General features: G+C 42.3%; 1 protein-coding gene across 1 annotated transcript in view; it reads right to left on the bottom strand.

Moving 5' to 3' along the window:
* Positions 1–19,027, bottom strand: part of RMND5A (required for meiotic nuclear division 5 homolog A) — a 59,181-nt gene extending 40,154 nt beyond the window's left edge. The window contains exon 1 of the mRNA XM_032177115.2: positions 18,435–19,027. Within this exon, the coding sequence (XP_032033006.1) occupies positions 18,435–18,576 (142 nt within the window). The 5' untranslated portion in view covers positions 18,577–19,027. The remainder of the gene's footprint in view (positions 1–18,434) is intronic.
* Positions 19,028–19,548: the final 521 nt, after the last annotated feature.

Below are 19,548 nucleotides of genomic sequence, written 5' to 3'. Positions count from 1 at the left end.
CCCCAGAGTTTCTCATTCAATAGGTCTGGGATGGAACCTGAGAATTTGAACAAGGAGCCCAAGAGTACAACACCCCTAGGATGCCCACTCATTTAACCAATATTTATTGAGCACTCACTATATATGACAGGTACAGCAGTGAAACAAAATAACCAAAAATCGCTTCCCAAGAACTTAACTTCTGGCAAGAGAGGTAACACACAAAATAAGCAAATTATATACTAAGACAAAAGATGATACATGTTACCTGGGGAAAAAAAGCAGGGTAAGAGAGATGGGGAGTGTGTGTGGGTGGAGCAACCGCAACTTTAAAACAGTGCTGGCATGGTAGGCTTCACTGAGTAGATGACACTGGAGCCAAGACTTGAAAAAAGTGAAGGAATTACCATGTGGCTGGCTACTTTGTGGAAAGCATGCCAGGCTGAGGGGAGAAAAGCCCTATTGCAAAAATACACCTAGACTATTCAAACAACAAAGAGGCCAGTGTGTCAAAAGTGGATTTCTGGCCAAGGAAAATAGAAGAAGAGGTCCAAGAGATAATGGTCCTGGTTTGGTAGGATCTCTTTGGCATTGTAAAGACTTATGCTTTTACTTTGACTGAAAGGGACCACTGCAAGGTTTTGAGCAGAGAAGGCATGTAAACTAACAACAAAAAAAAACCCACAAAAAACATTTTTTTTTTTTTTTTTTTGAGACAGGGTCTCACTCTGTTGCCCACACTGGAGTGCAGTGGCACAATCTGGGCTCACTGCAACTTTTGCTTCCTGTGCTCAAGCAATCCTCCTACCTCAGCCTCCCAAGTAGCTTGGATGACAGGCGCCCACCACCACACCGGATAATTTTTGTATTTTTTTGCAGAGACAGAGCTTCATTATGTTGCCCAGGCTGGTCTCAAACTTCTGTGCTCAAGCAATCCTCCCGCCTCGGCCTCCCAAAGTACTCGTATTACAGGCGTGAGCCACCATGCCTGGCCGATAAAACATTTCAATATGGTCAGTCTAACTGGCAATAGGAGTACCAGAACTGAGCAGGAAAATAAGAGGCTGTGGCAGCAATCCAGATGAGAAATGACACTGGCTCAGTCCAGGATTTCATGACTGGACATGAGTGAAGAAAAGGACTCACAGATGTCTCCAAGATTTCTAGCCTGGGTGAACTAGAAAGATGGAGTTGTCTTCAATTAAAACAAAAACAATGTCAGCACTTCGGGAGGCCAAGGCAGGAGGATCACTTGAGCACAGGAGTTTGAAACCAACCTTGGGCAACAGAGTCAGACCCTGTCTCTACAAAACATACAAAAATTAGCTGGGCATGGTGACACACGACTGTGGTCCCAGCTACTTGGGAAGCTGAGGTGTGAGGATCACTTGAGCCTGGGACGTCTAGGCTGCAGGGGGCTACAGCACTACACTCCAGCTTGAGTGACAGAGCGAGACCTCAACTCCCCATCCTGTCAAAAAAGAATAAAGGCTAAGCATGTATGAGGGGTGAGGAGAGAGAGAAAGTTCAGTTTGGGGCTTGTTAAGTTTGAGACATTGAGTAGGCACCGCAGTGCATAAGTGGAGGAGTTGGTGAGATATACAAACCTGGAGTTCAACAGCAATGTTAGGGCTGGAGATACAAATTTGTGAGTCACTGACATATATATATATATATATATGTATGACACTTAATGCATGGGACTATATGAAATCACCAGGGGAGTCAGTACAGACACAGAGAAGTGATAAAAGAACTGAGTCTTGAGAACTCCAAGTTTATGAGGCTGGGAAGAAATAGAACGGGAAAAGGAGGCTAACAAAGACTACTGAAGCACTAACTGTGATGGAGGAGGAAACTCAAGAAAAGTATAATGTTGGGGAAACCAAGAGAAGAAAATGTGTCAAGGAAGAAGGAGTAACCAGCTGTGTTGATGTGCTACTAGGTCAAGTAAAATGTGGACTGAGAATTGGCCACTGGATTTACAATGTGGAAGTAATCAGTGATGATGACAAGAATAGTTTCTCTAAAATTCTATGAAAAGAAATCCCAGAAGGTCACAGGGAACTGTGAAGAGGGACTATATTAAGTCTGGTTCAATGACAACTACTGAGATAAATGAAAAGATAAGAAAAAAGCTTTCCTTATCTCTAAATACAGTTGCACAAAGTTTCTATCAAGTGTTTCCAACTTCCAATAACACAATTAGGCTTCCAACTTCTAATAACATAATTTAGGCTAAGGCAAGACTTGGTACTTCAAGAAAATTTCAAAATCTGTTTAAAAGGTGTTCCATAGATTTCTTGGACCAAAAGCATCTGATTGCTTCAGTAGCTCTGTTCTGGCCATTTCCGATCTTTCTGTACCTAAAGCACACCTAACCTCAATAGCCTTATCTTCTCTATGAACCCATCTGACCACAGACTCACTCCCTCTTCTGAATTCCTGGTAACTTCTGATCTCTCCCCTACTCCCCCAGCACTTAATTATAACCCATTTTAACAATTTCATGTATATATACCATCATCAGTCTCTACTAAACATAATCCCCCAAGGGAAGACCAAGTCCTTATTATAAATGGTATACTCTGGTTTTATATTAATAGTGCCCGCAAATGTGCAAGACATGTAAGTATCTGAATTGATGGTAAATAAAGTGAGGAAAAATAGTTTTTTTTTTTTTGCTTTTGTTAGAGCCATATTCAACAAATGGTGCTGAGACAACAAGATATCTACATGCAAAAGAATCATATAATATATAAAAACTAATTCAAATGAGCCAAATGCAGTGGCTCAAGCCTGTAATACAAGCACTTTGGGAGCCCGAGGTGGGTGGATTGCTTGAGCCTAGGAGTTTGAGACTAACTTGGGCAACATGGCAGAACTCCATCCCTACAAAGAATACAAAAATTAGCAGGGGGTGGTGGTGCACGCCCATAGTCCAAGCTTCTAGGGAGGCTGAGGTGGGAGGACTGCTTGAGCCCAGAAGGTTGAGGCTGCAGTGAGCCGTGAGCATGTCACTACACTCCAGCCTGGGCAACAGAGTGAGACCCTGTCTCAAAAAAATAAAAACAAAAATAAAAATTAACTCAAATGGAATAAAGACCTAAATGTAAGAGCTGAAACTATCAAATTCTTACAAGAAAACAGATGCATTTCTGACCTTGAATTAGGCAATGGCTTTTCAGATATGACACCAAAAGCACAAGCAACCAAAGAAAAAATAATTAAAATGGGCTTCATCAAAATTAAAAACTTCTGTGTTGCAAACACTATCAATAAAGTGAAAAGACAATTCATAGAAGGGGAGCAAATATTTGCAAATCACATTCTGATAAGGGTCTAGTATCCAGAATATACAAAGAAGTCTTCAAGCTCAACAAAAACAAGACAAACAATGCAATTTAAAAGTGGGCAAAGCACAAGGCACAGTTCATGCCTGTAATCCCAGCACTCTGGGAGGCCAAGGTGGGAGAACCACTTGAGCCCAGGAGTTTGAGACTAGCCTGGACAACAAAGCGAGACTCTGTCTCTAAAAAAAAAAACACAAAAATGTGGCTGAGCACAGCGGCTCATGCCTGTAGTCCTAGCAACTAGGGAGGCCGAGGCCAAGTGGATCCCTTGAGCCCAGGAGGTTGAGGCTGCAGTGAGCTACGATTGCGCCACTGCATTCCAGCCTGGATGAAGAACAAGACCCTAACTCAAAAAAAAAAAAAAAAAAAAAGGGTCAAGGATTTGAATAGACATTTTTCAAAAGAAGATATACAAATAGCCAACAGGCACAAAGGCACAAAGATGCTCAATATTATTGGTCATTATGAGATGAAAATCAAAACTACAATGAGATACTACTTCATGCCCACGAGATTGGCTATCAGGAAAACACAATAATAACTGTTAGAAAGGATGTGGAGAAATTCAAAGCCTTATCCATTGCTAGTGGAATATAAAATGGTGCAGACACCATAGAAAACAATTTGGCAGTTCCTCAGAACGTTAAACAGTTACCATATGACCCAGAAATTCCACTCCTAGTTATATCCTAGTTATATACGCAAAACAACATGTCCACACAAAAACCTGAATTAGAATGTTCACAGTAGCATTATTCATAAGACAAAAACTGGTAACAAACCAAACCTCCAAAGAATGAACAGATAAACAATGGATTATCCAGTCATTAAAGGAAATGAGGTACTGATACATACTATGACATAGATGAACCTTGAAAATACTACACTAAGTATTCAATAAGCCAGACACAAAAGGCCACATATTGTGTCATTTCATTTACATGAAAGGTACAAAATAGACAAATCTATAGAGACAGACATAGATTAATGGTAGTTGGAGTGAGAGGAGGCAGGGTGGGAATGGAGAGTGACTGTTAATAAGTACTGGATTTCTTTTGGAAATAAAGAAAATGTTTTTAAAAAGAAGTCATACCTCCTATCCATCCAGACACATTTATTTCTACAATCAGCAGACAACAAGGTAGGAAAAATATAAAAAATAAAAAGGGTGCCAGGTACGATGGCTCACGCCTGTAATTCCAGCACTAAGGAAGGCTGAGGCAGGCGGATCACTTGAGGTCAGGAGTCTGAGACCAGCCTGGCCAATATGGTGAAACCCCATCTCTACTAAAAATACAAAAATTAGCTGGGCGTGGTGGTGAGCACCTGTAATCCCAGCTACTAGGGAGGCTGAGGCAAGAGAATAGCTTGAACCCTGGAGGCAGAGGCTGCAGTAAGCTGAGATTGCGCCACCACACTGCAGCCTCGGTGACAGAGCAAGACTCAGTCTCAAAAATAATAATAATAAAAATAAAAAAGGAGAAACCAAGCTGGAGGAGAGAGGTCACCTAGAATTTACCACTGAATTTCCATGCACCAACCTTGAAATCCACTGATATTTTCAAATCGCAGTAACTTACATATCTGGAGTTTGGTGCTATTTGTTACCTCCTTTTCTTCCTTTACCATCTACAAATTCCTCTAATTTTTGGTTTTCAATTTTATGAATGACAGATACAAGCAGTTTATGGCCAATTAATTGAGAGTTCTCAGAATGCTCCAAGGAAAAATAATTTCTATAAGGTATTTGGAAACTCAAGAAAAGCAGAATGGAATAATCTGAAAGAGAACCCTGGGAAAGCCCTGTTAAGAGAGAAAGAGTTCACTAATGCATTTTCAAATGGATTCAGTGGAAAGCAGCCAAAGGTTTAAAACAGGTTTGAAAATTGCTATAATGATCAGACTGACAGTCAACCAAACTTCTGTAAGTCCTACTGGGAGAGTTCTAATGTTCTTTTGATTTCTCTGTATGAAAACACAACCTGCTTCTAGGAGAACCTTTATGTGAAAGAAACTGGATTCAGTTCCTAGAAGAAAAGCTGGGGAATTACTGTGACAGCCATCTCCACCATAACTACATCCAGGTTGGCCACTGCGGTGGTCACTTGTCACCCAGGAAAAAGTCCTGCACTAACTGTGTCTTTCAATGTAATAAACCCACGGAACCCAGGCCCAATACGTGAGCCTGAAAGAAACAACTCTGACGCAATGCTCACTCATCACTGGAGGGTCATAAATACTTTTTAAAGTCACTTTTATGATTAAACAAGTGTAAGAATTAGCATGTTCAATATAAGCAAAGAACCAACATATGTAGACCATCTACATGTGTTGCTTTATTAAGTTAAAATTTTCAATAAAATAGAACAGCACCTTTTATCATATAAACAGATTTTAAGCACGACACTCAAAATTTTCAAGTTCTGCCCTTGAGCCTCACTGCTTTGCCATTTTAGGATGTATGCCCACTAGTTTCACAGAAACAATAAATTAGAAAAATGTTTGTTTCCATAGTATCCTATACTTCCCTATCAGAGTTTCACACTTTGTTGTAGTTATTTGTCCATTACGCCCATAAAATTAACTTTAGTAGGAAATATGACCAATCCCCAACGTTTAGTATAGTAACTGACAAATACTACACATTCAGTAACTAGTTACCAAAAGAATATGAAAATAATTAATTATGTATTACATAATCTCAATTTCAAACCCAGCATTGAAGACTGTCTGGTACTACCAACACCCTCTGAAATTGCCAGCAGTTTCACTCAGCAGTTCACTGATCCCTCACTCTCTCACAGAATGTTTAGCGTCTGCTGCACAATAACACTGCAGCCTAAGTTCTGCAAATACCAAGTTAAGTTAGGAAATAATACTGTTCCTGTCTGTCAATAATATTATTGCCTAAGTAGAAAATCCCAAAGAATCTACACACAACCACAATCCAAGAATAGATGAGAGTTCAACAAGGTCACAGTATCCAAGATCAACACGAACATACAAACACACATATGCACACATATTTTCAAATAAGACACACTCACAAAAGAGTCCCCTGGCATCAATTATAAGTTCCTTCTCTCTTCCAAATAACGACCTCTCCCACCAACCCCAGGAATTAATGGGCTTGTGCTCTGACTCAAGTCACGTTTGAGACAGTTTCTTTTTTACAAAACTATTTCCACATTTGTCAAAGATGCAATGAAACATCTCTAATATATAATGTGACCCTATAAAAGTATATTCTAAGTCAGAATATAGGAAGGTAGAACAAACTTACATATTAAAAGGGTGACTGGTTTGCACAAAGCTAAAAACTATAAAATCCCTAGTTATACCTTGGTTACACCTTCAATACAGTTTTAGCATTTTGTACACACATTTGTTTTACTTTCTTCCCTACTGATCACAAGGCTCAAAAAAACCACGTCTCGTGTCCAGCTCCGTGACAAGATTTGCCCACTATTTTGGCTCACCTTAATACAATCAAGACAAATATATCATTAATATTGACAAGTATGTTTCTCATCCCTACTCAGTATTTGCACTTTTAATTTTCCGTCTGCCACTTATTTTTATGAGATGGGGGGAGGGGGTTCAACTGCACAAACACACTGTTAAAGATAGCATTGCTAAAACTAAACAGCTGGTTGGTAGGCAGCACACCATGTTGTAGCCCGAAATGTCTGCCATCAGGAGATAATAAGTTCTAATTTGGTCTATAAAAGGCAGTTTAAAGGTGTCAATTACACCATGAAATACATGCTGCCCACGAGTCAAACACATGAGAGATGAGACCCACCATACTTGAGAACACTCTATAAAAAAATAGGGAGGCACAATATAAAAAAGTATTGTTATGGTGATGATTTTCAAAAAGGTTGAAAATATCACCAGCTAAGACTGGAATATTTCGAGAAATAAGATTCCCCAGAAATCACTAAGACCTGGCTTGACATTTTAATGAATATCGTGTAGGCAGGAAAAATTTAAAATATCCAAGTTTATAAATATTACATGTATTGCATTTGAGCTCTTCTGAGTTATGAAAAGTTAACTCCACTTTCATAAGATGGACAGAGATCTTAAATTTAGAATTAAGTGGAAAGCAAAATGGAACACAAGTTTTGATGGAGATAAATACGAAGAAATCCATTTAGGAAACAAACCTAACTGTACCTAAATGAAAACTCAGACCTCATAGAGCTATACTCCAGAATTCATTCTAGATTAGCTATTTAAATAAAAACATTAAAATCAGAAAGCTAAAAGAGTATTAGGCATCACTAAGAAGGCTGGTGGGGGTGAAAATCTATGATATACTACTCTTATAAAAGCCATGATGCCTTAAAATACAAAATGAAACCAAGAAAAAACAGAAAAAAATATAAAAGGGAGAACTATGACATTTAGAGTCAATTAACATTTATTGAGTGCTGAAGGCCTGTGTCAGCAATGTTCAAGATACTTTTCCCATGTTATGAATTTCTACACAGATTTAAGAAATTTAGAATGGGAATAAAGTAGATAAAGGATAAAAAGATCTAAGATTGACTCTAGAAAAGTCACTGACAAGGTGACCATGGATATCCTTGCGAAGTACTAGAATAGAAAAACTTGAAACTTGAAAAGGTAAGGTTGGTATTTTTAAAAAATAAGGGACTATTTCATTTTGTCTGTAGTAAAATACACTGCGGCCCACTGAAACTTTGGGATTCTTGTGAGCTACTTCAGCACCTAGGACACAGCAGCTGCTTAGAGGAAGGAGAAAAGGCACAAATAGAACACATTCATTTTTTTCTGGAGGAGGTAAACACTGAAAACAAAATTTTTTCAGTATATTAGTAGCTGGTAAATCTGCAAAGTAAAAGAAAGTATGGTATTTGGTGTTCAACTCCTGACCTTTCAGAGAACGGTAGACTGACAGACACGCGTTCTGATCCAGATTATTAAAGACCACTGCATCAAATCAGAGGCACAGTGTGCTGCAAAACCAAAAATGAGGAAGAAAAAAAACGAAATAAAGTTAATATTTAGAGCGAAATTACATGGTACAGACTAATAGTGCTCCTGGAGCAAAGAATAGTATCAATGACTATCATAGAGAAGACAGAAAAGGCTTCAAAGTATATGAGGCAAGAACTGCAGAGAGAAGAAAAAAGATACAGGCACAAAATTTTAAACATGTGTCTGTGACAGTCACATTTTAGAGAACCTGTTCACTCCCTTCAAATCAAATTCCAAATATAAAGACTTAATCTCTAGGCATCTCATTTATCTCTGAAATGAATGGTGGAACCACACTAGGTTTCCCCTAGCATTGGAATCTGGATTTCATATTTAAAAATCAAACTCACGCTGGGTGCAGTGGCTCACGCCTATAATCCCAGCACTCTGGGAGGCCGAGATGGGTGGATCATTTGAGGTCAGGAGTTCAAGACCAGCCTGGCCAACATGGTGAAACCCCATCTCTACTAAAACTACAAAAATTAGCCAGGTGGCAGTGGCGCATGCCTGTAATCCCAGCTATTCGGGAGGCTGAGGCAGAAGAATCACTTGAACCCAGGAGGCAGAGATTGTGGTAAGCCGAGACACTGCAAATCCAGTCTGGGCAACAGAGTGAGACCCCCCCTCCCCTATCCCCCAAAAAAACAAAACCAAAAACAAAAAAAATCAAACTCAGATTTCTACCTTCCCCTCTCCTAAACTTCCTATTTTCTACCTGGTTCCATAATGATCTACCGATCATTCATGTTTAAAACCTTGGATTAGCCTTTGTTTTTTCCTGCCCTTTTCTCCTACTCTGCCAGACTCCATCTGTGCACCAACTCCTGGTCATTCCTTCCCACAGAAATCCCTTTCATGTGTCCCTTTAAATTTCTACCACCAGCACCCAAAGACAGGTCCCTATTTCATCAAATCTAGGTTGACAGCCTTAACTAACCTTCTTGCCTCTAGTCAAACCTCACTCTCAACTCTAAACCAACCTAAATACTGCTGACAACTGGTCTCTGATCCTGTCCCTCTCCCCTCCCTATTCAAAATGTCCCCACCCCACCCCCAAGTAATTCAGTATCTTCCCAGTCTACTACTTTCCCTGGTAGCCATGGCTTTACAAAACCTGATTCCAATTTAATTTTAATGCTCTTATCGCCTTTCCCCTGCAATCTGGTCCTTCACCTCTCACTCCTCTACACCTTTGTTCTCGCCATCTTCCCCTCCAGGCACTCCATCTGCTCTTTCTACTATCCATATTCAATCTCTGCTACTAAAACTTCCCATAGGTGAAAAGAGTCTCTCCTTGTCTCAAATCCTACCTCTTTTTGTCCACATCACTCATGTAGCATTTAGCCTAGATACATAACTGTGCATTACAGGGCACTGCTTTTGTTTGTGTGTTTGTTAAAAAATGCCAGTCTTATCTCCCTAACTGGACACAAAGTTCTTAGCGGATGAAAATGCTTGTTCTTTGTAACTCCTAGAAGATTTTGCTTAGTTTTACCTATAAATGGTGATTAATAACTACTGATGAGGTGATCTAAAGTTCAGTTGAAATAATGCCTATCTACTCCCATGCAGTTCTTTCTAAGGGCTCTCTCTCTTCACTGGTGTCTGTACTAACCAGAAGCACTGTTATACACTGTGCCATGGTCTTGTTTTTTCCCCCTTTCAAATATGAGTCTGGTCTCTCCAACTAACTTCTAAGTTCCTTAAAGACTCTTTCTTATACCTTTTAAGCATTCTTTACAATGTTAAGCAGACCACTGGACACAGAATGGTATTTAACATAAACCAGTAATAAAGACACCTAAATAATACCCAAAATGTCTCAATTAAACAGTGCTTGGGGCAGGGCATCGTGGCTCACGCCTATAATCCCAGCACTTTGGGAGGCTGAGGCGGGCAGATCACGAGGTCAAGAGATCGAGACCATCCTGGCCAACGTGGTAAAACCTCGTCTCTACTAAAATAAAAAAAATAAAAAAAATAGGCCTGGTGGCATGCGCCTGTAATCGCAGCTACTCGGGGGACTGAGGCAGGGGAATCGCTTGAACTTGGGAGGCAGAGGTTGCAGTGAGCCAAGATCATGCCACTGCACTCCAGCCTGGGTGACAGAGCGAGACTCAGCCTCGAAAAAAAAAAAAAAAAAAAAAAAAGCTTAACACTTCTTAAGGCACAGACTTTATAAATAACACGTCTACCCTGTTCTACAAATTTCAAAGCCAGTTCACATCTATTATCTATTTCACTCTCATAATTCTGTGATGTCAGTTTACTGAAGGAGAAGCTGGCTAAGCAAGATTGTAGGATCAGGCCGGGTGTGGTGGCTCATGCCTGTAATCCCAGCACTTTGGGACGCTGAGGCAGGTGGATTACTTGAGCCCAGGAGTTCAAGATCAGCCTGGCCAACATGGTGAAACTCCATCACTACTAAAAATACAAAAGTTAACCATGCATTGTGCACACCTGTAATCCCAGCTACTTGGGAGCACAAGAATCGCTTGAACCCAGGAGGCAGAGGTTGCAGTGAGCTGAGATCACTCACCACTGCATTCCAGCCTAGGTGACAAGAGTGAGACTCTGTCTCCAAAAAAAAAAAAAAAAAGATTGTAGAACCAGTAAATTGGCAGTGCAAGGATTCAAACCCAGACCTTCTGGGCCCAGGGTCAAAATTTTAGGTACTACTCCACAAGTACAGATTCATCTTCTCAATTAGCCTCCAAGTTCCTGGAGGACCAGGGCCATGAATAATGTTTCTTTTAAAATATTCTCTCCTCATCTCCTCCTAAATGTCTTCATGTATCAATAAGATGAATTAAACCCATATGAATTCTGCAGATACAACAAACTCATCATAAATAACACACAACCTGACACTACACTGTGCCCCCATAACAGAAGAAATCACCATCCAGGCCTCCATCTTAAGTGGAGAAAGACTTGGTAATATAAGCCTATGGTCTCTCCAAGCGACATTCCCAAACAACCATTTTGAGCTCAGCCACACAATCACCACACCCATATAAGGTGAAAGCATACTGCATTTCTCAAAATCCTCGAGTCCTGCCAGACAGTCTAATCTTTGTTCTTTGAAGGGTTAACATCTAATCTAAAGAGAATGGCCAGAAGTGTCTGACACTCTTAGAGCTTTCAAGGAAACGGCCAGTTAGAGAGCATCAACTCCTGGAAGTACCATGGGTCTCCAAGTACACAGAGCTCAGAGCCAGGGCCCTCCACAATTTTCTCCCTAAACTGCATTTTTGGATCATTTTTAAAGACTTTGGAAGCCTTACAGATGAAGAAGCAGGGCCCTAAATAAAAATAAGTTAGTTTTAATATTCCAAGTGAACAGTTTGGTAAAATACCATTTTCACCATCCTAAAGACTAAGAGACTAAGACATGAAAACAACAGAAACTTCTCTATTAGCTGTAGTATGACAGTATCACAGAAGTGTTGGCAAGTTTCTCCTTACCAATGTTATTATCCAGAGTTAGAGACTACTTTAGAAATAAAATAACTTTAGGAAAATAACTTTACTATGTCAAGCATTAAAGTAATTTCAAAAAAGTTCCCAAGAGGAACATGAACCAAGTTGTATTCTCTAGTCTATAGATTAAGTCATACTAACAACTCACTACTTGAATTATATGAGCATTATAGTTAGGAGGCCAGGCAAAAGCTGAGAAGGCGAGGCTAGACAGGAAAACATCTCAGAGAATGTTACTGATATAACATGTAGCTGTTCCACTGTAATAGACATAAATTACTCTGTCTGGGTTTAAGTGTTCCTTTCTAGAACTGTCTCTTCTCTACCTGATGAACAGTGTATCATAAGGCCGTATACCTCCTGAGGGGGTGAGCACAGCTCAAGGTGGCCAGAAGACCTCACTCCCTGGTCCCAGTTACTGATTCAAGGAAAGGATCCATAACGGAATAATAAAGGTACTCCCTGGAGTATCTCCAACAAAATGGCCATGTTCCTGTCTTTTGAGCTCCATTGGTCATCTCTACCCCATGTGAAGAAAACTCCCCTGAAAATGAAGCCAACAGTTGACAGAAGAGAACAAGATCAGTCCTGATGACATTCCTGGTGCCCCTGGAGCCAACCTAGCCCTAATCTCAGCCTATTTATACATCAACAAATTCCATTTTAATGAAAACTATTATGTCACCTGCCAGTCTAAATGAATACGGTGCCAAATAAAAAAGAGTTAATTATCTCCAGAGTACGTCTGGAAAAAAAATGGCTAACAAAGTTAAATCTACTTCTAAACCCAACTGGAAACACCAATATACTGACTTTTTATTCTTACCACCTAAAATGGCCTAAATAACTTGAGAACCAGTCTGTTCTTCTCTTAGAATATTTGAACAATGTCCACCCAAACTTTCATCTATGACCTACTGATATACTATTTTCCAGGCTAGATGTTAAAAACAGATATCAAATTGTATTCAAAACAAAGTCACTATTCTCTCAAGAGTGTCTTGTTAGTATTTAGCAAAAGTCTAGGTAACAAATGGGCAACCTGGCTATGTGGCCTACTCCATGCACACCAAAGAATAAGGCTAAAAGGGTAAACAAGCTACTAGTCTACCAACCCCCGATATAATACATTTACTTTCATTCAAAACAATATATTCAACACTGGTCGGCTCTGAAAAAGCACAGATCATTCATATATACAAATAAGCATACTTTTCAACACGTATGTTTAATATACACAACCCAAATTCTAGAGTGGAAGATTATACCTAACATGCGACCCTCAACCTCTGGTTTCTGTGTACTGATGCAATATCATACCACAGCAATGAGTTAAAAACGTGACCTCCACAAGTTTCTTTTTTTTCTTTTCGTGTTTTACTTGCCTGCTTACCTTCTCATTTGTTACCTTCACATTCTTAAAAAGAAAGCAGTTCTCCAACTGGTAACCAAAGTTTCAACAGTTTCTTTGATTCACCAAAGAGATAAGGGTAGGAGTTATGGTTTACATGAGTTTTACTACTAGACGTCACAACGTACACACACACCAAAGGAGTTTTAGGTGCTAATACAGTATACGTTGATCACTCCCACAGATGAAGACATCTTTACCAACTTGCAAAGTGAGATAACACTAAGCCTTCATTATAGTAAATGGAAATACATATCCGATACGTTAAAGAAAAAAGGAAAAGTGACAAATTGTCATTTCACTGGATTCTTTTAAAATTTGTTCTGGAGGTCGGGCGCAGTGGCTCTCGCCTGTAATCCCTGCACTTTGGGAGGCCAAGGCGGGTGGACTGCTCGAGGTCAGGAGTTCAAGACGAGCCTGACCCACGTGTTGAAACCCCGTCTCTACTAAAAATACAAAAATTAGCCAGGTGTGGTGGCAGGTGGTGCTTGTAATCCCAGCTACTCAGGAGGCTGAGGCAGGAGAACTGCTTGAAGCCAGGAGGCGGACGTTGCAGTGAGCCAAGATCGTACCACTGCACTCCAGCCTGGGTGACAGAGGGAGGCTGTCTCAAAAAAACAACAAAAAATTTTTTTTTCTGGAAACTCGCATTTATGTCTGTGAAGTGGGCAACCAAGTGGTCCAGGAACAAGAGTAGAAAGATTTTTCGCTGGGTGTCCTTTTTTATCATTTGAGTTTATACCATTTGAATGTACTATTCACTGGATTATCTTTTTCATTGTTTGAATGGATACCATTTGAATGTATGACCTACTAAAAATTAATAAATAAATTTTAAATTTAGAAAATTCCTTGAAAGTCACTTTCAGAAACCACATTAGAACTCCGTTAGTCTAAAAATAATCAGAAAAGAATACTGCATGTCCTTTACTCTTACAAAAAACTGCAATTTTCCCAAGTATACTTTTAAATGTGTCCTGAAACCATTACCAACTGTTTCTGCCTAATTTTCTTTCACAAAGTATGAGTTCAGAACACCAGCAAAACATGATAAATAGTTCTTTTCTGTTTTTCCCTTCCACCACAGAGGTGCTAATGGGAAACAATATAAATTTGTCAATAGGAAAAAAATGCTAAAAGGCATATAATCACAAATCAAATCACCAAAATTTAACCATACAGTAGTTAACCCTGTTAATGCAGAGTTATCCAAAGCACGGCTCCCATACCACTGATGCGAATGGTAATTTTAGCTAGTATGTAAACTAATATTTTAATTGTTACAAATTTATTTTAACATGTAGTTTATTATACCTAATACCTACATACCACATGTAGGACTACACAAATATCATTGCCTAAATCTACTTAAGTAAAATCGTGAATCCATCTGAAAAATAAGAGTGCACATGTGTATGCGTGAAGTTTTAGAAGCACCAGTGCACTATACAAATTAGATCGAGGCACACTGGGAATGACCACCAGCCTACATTAACCACAATGAATCTTAGACCAAACTTCGTGCTCACAGGGAAACTCTCACTGAAAGGCTGGCACAACTAAATGACAGAAGTTGTGATCTCTATTCCTCTTACCTTGGACACCTTACTGCAGGCTCTGGATCACTCCCTACCCTCCTATCTACAACCCTAAGGATTCTAATTCCAAAGGCATGAAGAGAAGTCTAGAGTCAATCAGTCTCCAGGGAGAGGAATGTCTTGGCCTCGGCAGAGCTCTTCAGTATTCTCCCTGGTTCTTAGTGCCTCTTCATATTTCTATTACACCTATGTTGTCCCTGAACCACCAATATTCCCTGTCTATGGCACCAAGTCAAAGCCTGTACTTCCCTCTCAGAGCCTTATATTCCATTATTGTTCTCTGCTGCAGGCCTGATACCAGTCCAACCCCATTCAAAAGAAAAAAAAAAAAAGATATTCCTGTTCTCAGGCTGATGGATTTGGCTAGAGGTGGATTAAACGGCAGAGCACAAACCAATTCACCAGGTATGAGAGACCAGCCCATACTATCCTCATTCCTCCAAGGGTATGTGCATTAAGAAACTTGCATTTTAAAAAAGATTAACGAGAGAAATTTCATGTAAAAGAATTTCAGCCTACTTAAAAGCGATTTAGACCACCTGAGAAATTTTAGGGCTCACTGCAGGACTATCTCCCAGACAGCAATTAGGCAGTATTTACAATCTGGAATCAGGGTGCTGAGACTAGAAAAGGGTTGTCAATGGGCTAACTAAACTCTTATTTATGTATGATCAGTTTCCATCACAAACTATCCTAACAGCTCATTTAGTATATAGCTGTCTGCTCACAACTTTAGAGATGAAAAAAAAACACAAAACATTCATCCTCAGAAACTGAATCAATCCCTTTAGGTTGGCTAAAGGAGCTTCTGCAACAGTCATTCACCAGTATGATGCAATGATGTGTTCTATATAGTCCTCAAAAATTCTGTTTTATTCATACCAGATTCTTGCAATTACTACCACAAGTAATCTCAGAGAATGAGGTCCGAAGTCCTGACAGAGGGGTCCCAATTAGAGCCTCTCAGGTTATCAGGATCATTTGCCCAGACAGGTATATTCAGAAGCCCAAAAATCCTCCCTTTAAACTTGAAAATAGAGTTCCAAACTCAGTTTTCAGTAAAATACCTTTGAGAAGGGTATATTTAAGTTTCAATGTAATATCTACCACATCACCTGCCGAGAACTTTAATTTAGAAATCATCCGTTTTCAAAAATACCATAGCCCAGATGCCAAAGCATGATGTTTATCTTTACACAAAAAAAAACACCAAAAGAAGAAAGATTTTATTTGGGAAACTAGACCTGGCACTTGTAGTATTTATTTTCTTTCACGTTTTATAACTACCTTTAGTCACTTAATCCTGTTATTGAAGAATTAAAGGAAATCAAAGAAATACCAATATAAGACTAGCAATTTGGTAGACAAGAGGGAAAAAATTAGGAGGCTGAAAAAGGAACACACAAACTCACCAAGTCAGACTGTTTTTAACAGCATAGCATACTGTGTGGCCAATACCCCTCAAACCATAAATTCTGAGAAAAGTTCCCTAGTACCCAGTGAAGAGTCAAAAACAAATTCCTGCCTCAGCAATTCCTCACCATCATTTTATCCATCTGAGCCTGGCCCTAAATTTTCTAAAACAAAGCTCACAATCACATCCCCCTTCAACTTACATCCTCTCTCATGGAAGAAAGGTACTTTCTGTTTCATCATTTTCCTCTCAAACTCTGCCTATGACCTGGTCCCTAAAAAGGAAATGTTCCTTCCACCTCTCCAAGTCTAGGCCCTTCATTCTCTTCCTCCACTGGTTCCTTGGCGGGGCCGGGAGCACAGAGGGAATACCTCCCACCGCTGTACTGGATTTCCCACACCTCGGTTCACATCACATTTTTCTTCTTAACCCCCAGTAATCTGGCTTGTCTTAGCAATTCTATGAAACTGCAAGCACAGAGGGTTACTGACTCCCAAAAGCCAAATAAAAGCCGACCAACCTCTCATTTTCTAAGCCTTCGCCCTTTTCGGTTTCTGCTGGCTCTATCTAGCCTTGGCTCTCCATTCACCAAGGAAAATTCAAGACTGTGGTTAGACCCTAGTCTTTCTTCTGTGCAATCTAAGTGATCCCCTCCACTGTCCTCCTAGAAATGACATCAGAAAACAGTCTTAGACCTATGCATCTCCAGCCACCAGTAAATATGAGAGCCCTCGATTCTATCTTCATTAAGCCCTTCAACTTTACTTCACATGTCCAAAACCAAATTCAAAGTCTTCCCAGGATTCCTGTCCCATTCCACCTTCACTTCCCTGTATCTACCAACTATATCATCATCGCCAGGTCAGTCAAATTTCCCTTCACAGGCAGCCACCAAGGTCTGCTCGTTTTTCCATACTAGTATTGCAACTCCTATGAGAATTAATACGGTTTTTCCATATTAATATCTTTATCCACTATGACTGCAGATTTGCTTCCTTCCTGGGGTTCAAAAATGACTGCAGTGTCCAGAATGAGAAGCTGCTGTTAAGACTCCTTTCCCATTGACCAGCACCCATCCTCAACTGAAATGCAATCTGGGAAAGTGTGGAAAAAATGAAGGAGAGAGACACTCAGCTAACGCCACTGCCCTCATCTCACCTGCCACAAATAATCTGCATCTTCCCCCAGCTACCAAACCGTCCTTTACATAAATTTCTGTTCAGCCCACAAGCTAAGAAGCCCCCTCAGCCTCTTATTAAAGACCCATTAAATAAGTCCTTTACTTCTTGATCAAAAGGAATCATCGCTGTGATTTTAAAAGTGTAAAAAAAGTGTAAAAAAACCAAGCCTTTAAAAGTACCTGTCCTCAGGGCTTGGGGCAATAAAAAAAAAATCTAGGTGAAACACCTTCTATAGGAAAAAAAAAAATTTTTTTAAAGGACTTGGCCAGGCAAAGCAAGTAACTAGCAACATGTGCACAATTTACTTGGGCAAACGTCGCCCGTTCCTCCTCGGTGTCATCAGAAGGTACACTAGGAGAACAGAAAGGTTTGAGCCGGTTTCCAAGGAACCATGTCAGAGCCGCTGCGGAGTTAAGAGCTCCGTCCACACAGCAGCCAAATCATGAAGTTGCAGGAGCGGCTGTTGTTAACCCACAGCTAAGAATAACGCTCGACTTTCCAAAATAAGACGAAGAAACGAAGTCCCCTGGCCAAGGATTCGGGGCGGCACAGAGGGAAAGGGAGCTTCCTGCACTGCCCTCATCACTCAGAGCCTGGGGTCCCAGGCGATTCGCTCACCGCCCGCAGGACCGCGCCGCGGGCACCACGTGAGACTCCCGGGGCCGGCTGGGGGCGGGGGACGAGGGGCGCCCACTCGGGGGCGGCAGTTTGCAGGTGCGGTGGGCGGCCCCCTCACCCACGTTTATCCAGACTAGAGCCAGCGGCTCCCGGCCGGGTTTCCGGTGGTTCGCGCTCCTTCTGAATTGGCAGCGAGGTCGCGGCAGGTTCGAGGTAAATCGGACGAAAAGAGGCGAAAAAGTCTCAGAGGTCTGGGGGCCTCCGCGCCTCAAGGGAGGCAAGGGCCGGGCCAGAGGCGCTAGGGTGGGTGAGGGGTTCCCGCCGCGGGGCCGGGACCGGGGCACGGGCAGTGGGCCCTGCCCCGCGCGCCCACGCGGGCCGCCCTACCGTGGCTCTGCAGGATCTCGTGCTTGAGGCCGCCGGTGTAGTCGATGAGCTCCTCCAGGCCGCGCTCGCACAGCTGCCCGTAGCCCGAGAACTTGTGCAGCACCTTCTCCAGCTCGCGCTCCACGGTCACGCACTGATCCATGCCGAAGGCGGCGGCGCTCGGCTTCTCGGCGCCCAGGTGTCCGCAGCCGTTCGGCCCGGGCCCTGCCGAGACCGCGTCCTGCTCCTCGTCCCCCAAGCGGGCGGCGCGGGAGGCTGAGGCGGCCGAGGCGGCGGGCGCACTAGCCGCGGCGCCTGGGGAGCCCCGCGCAGCCGGAGCCCGCCTGCCCCATGGCGCCCTGGGCCCCCGGCGCGTCGCCGCTGCTCCCGTTCGCTCGCTCCACTCGGCCCCGCGTCCCCAGGCCCCGCTCGCGACGTTCGGGTGCCTGCAACGGCGCGGCCGATTGTTTTTGTTTTCACGGGAACCGACCGATGACCTGGTTCTCCCGGGCGGCACCAAGCGCCGCCGACTGGGGGGAGGGGGATGGCCACCCGGGCGAGGAAAGGAGGCGGCGCGGGCCGTACCAAGTACACCCTCGGGGTGGGGGGTGCGACCCGGGGAGAACGGGCGGAGGAACGAGACGGGCGCCCACACGCGCCGCCGCTCTAATGGTGTGGGCCGTACCACACGGAAGGCGTGCGAGGAAGAGGGCGAGGGTGGAGCGAGGCCCCAATTGGCCTGAGGAGCTAAATAGGGAACTTTGGAGACAGCCCCAGCGCTCGGAGAGCGCTACAACTACGCGCTCCGTAAACAAGGGGGCGGGAACCGGCCATCACCACTCCGCCCAGAAGCGGGGAACCCCAACCAATGGGCGCGGGGAGTGGTAAGAAGCCAATCCCTGGCCGAGGCGTAAGCCTTCAGCCAATCCGGGCTGAGGGGCAAACCAACGGGCTCGCTGTTGGAGGGGGTGACTTGGAGAGCGTACCGACAAACGAGTAGTTTCTGGAAAGCCATGGGGGAAAACTAGACAAAAATAGAAAGGGCTGTTTTCCATAGGTCGTCGTCCTGACCCCAATTTATTTCGTCTCCTCATCGCTCTTAAGGGAAAGGGGTACCGTCATTCCGAAATTTTGG

This window comes from Hylobates moloch, unplaced genomic scaffold (assembly GCF_009828535.3).
Source record: "Hylobates moloch isolate HMO894 unplaced genomic scaffold, HMol_V3 SCAFFOLD_15, whole genome shotgun sequence".
NCBI classification, from domain to species: domain Eukaryota; kingdom Metazoa; phylum Chordata; class Mammalia; order Primates; family Hylobatidae; genus Hylobates; species Hylobates moloch.
Note: the sequence above shows the minus strand (reverse complement) of the source record. Positions and strands in the feature narration are given on the sequence as shown.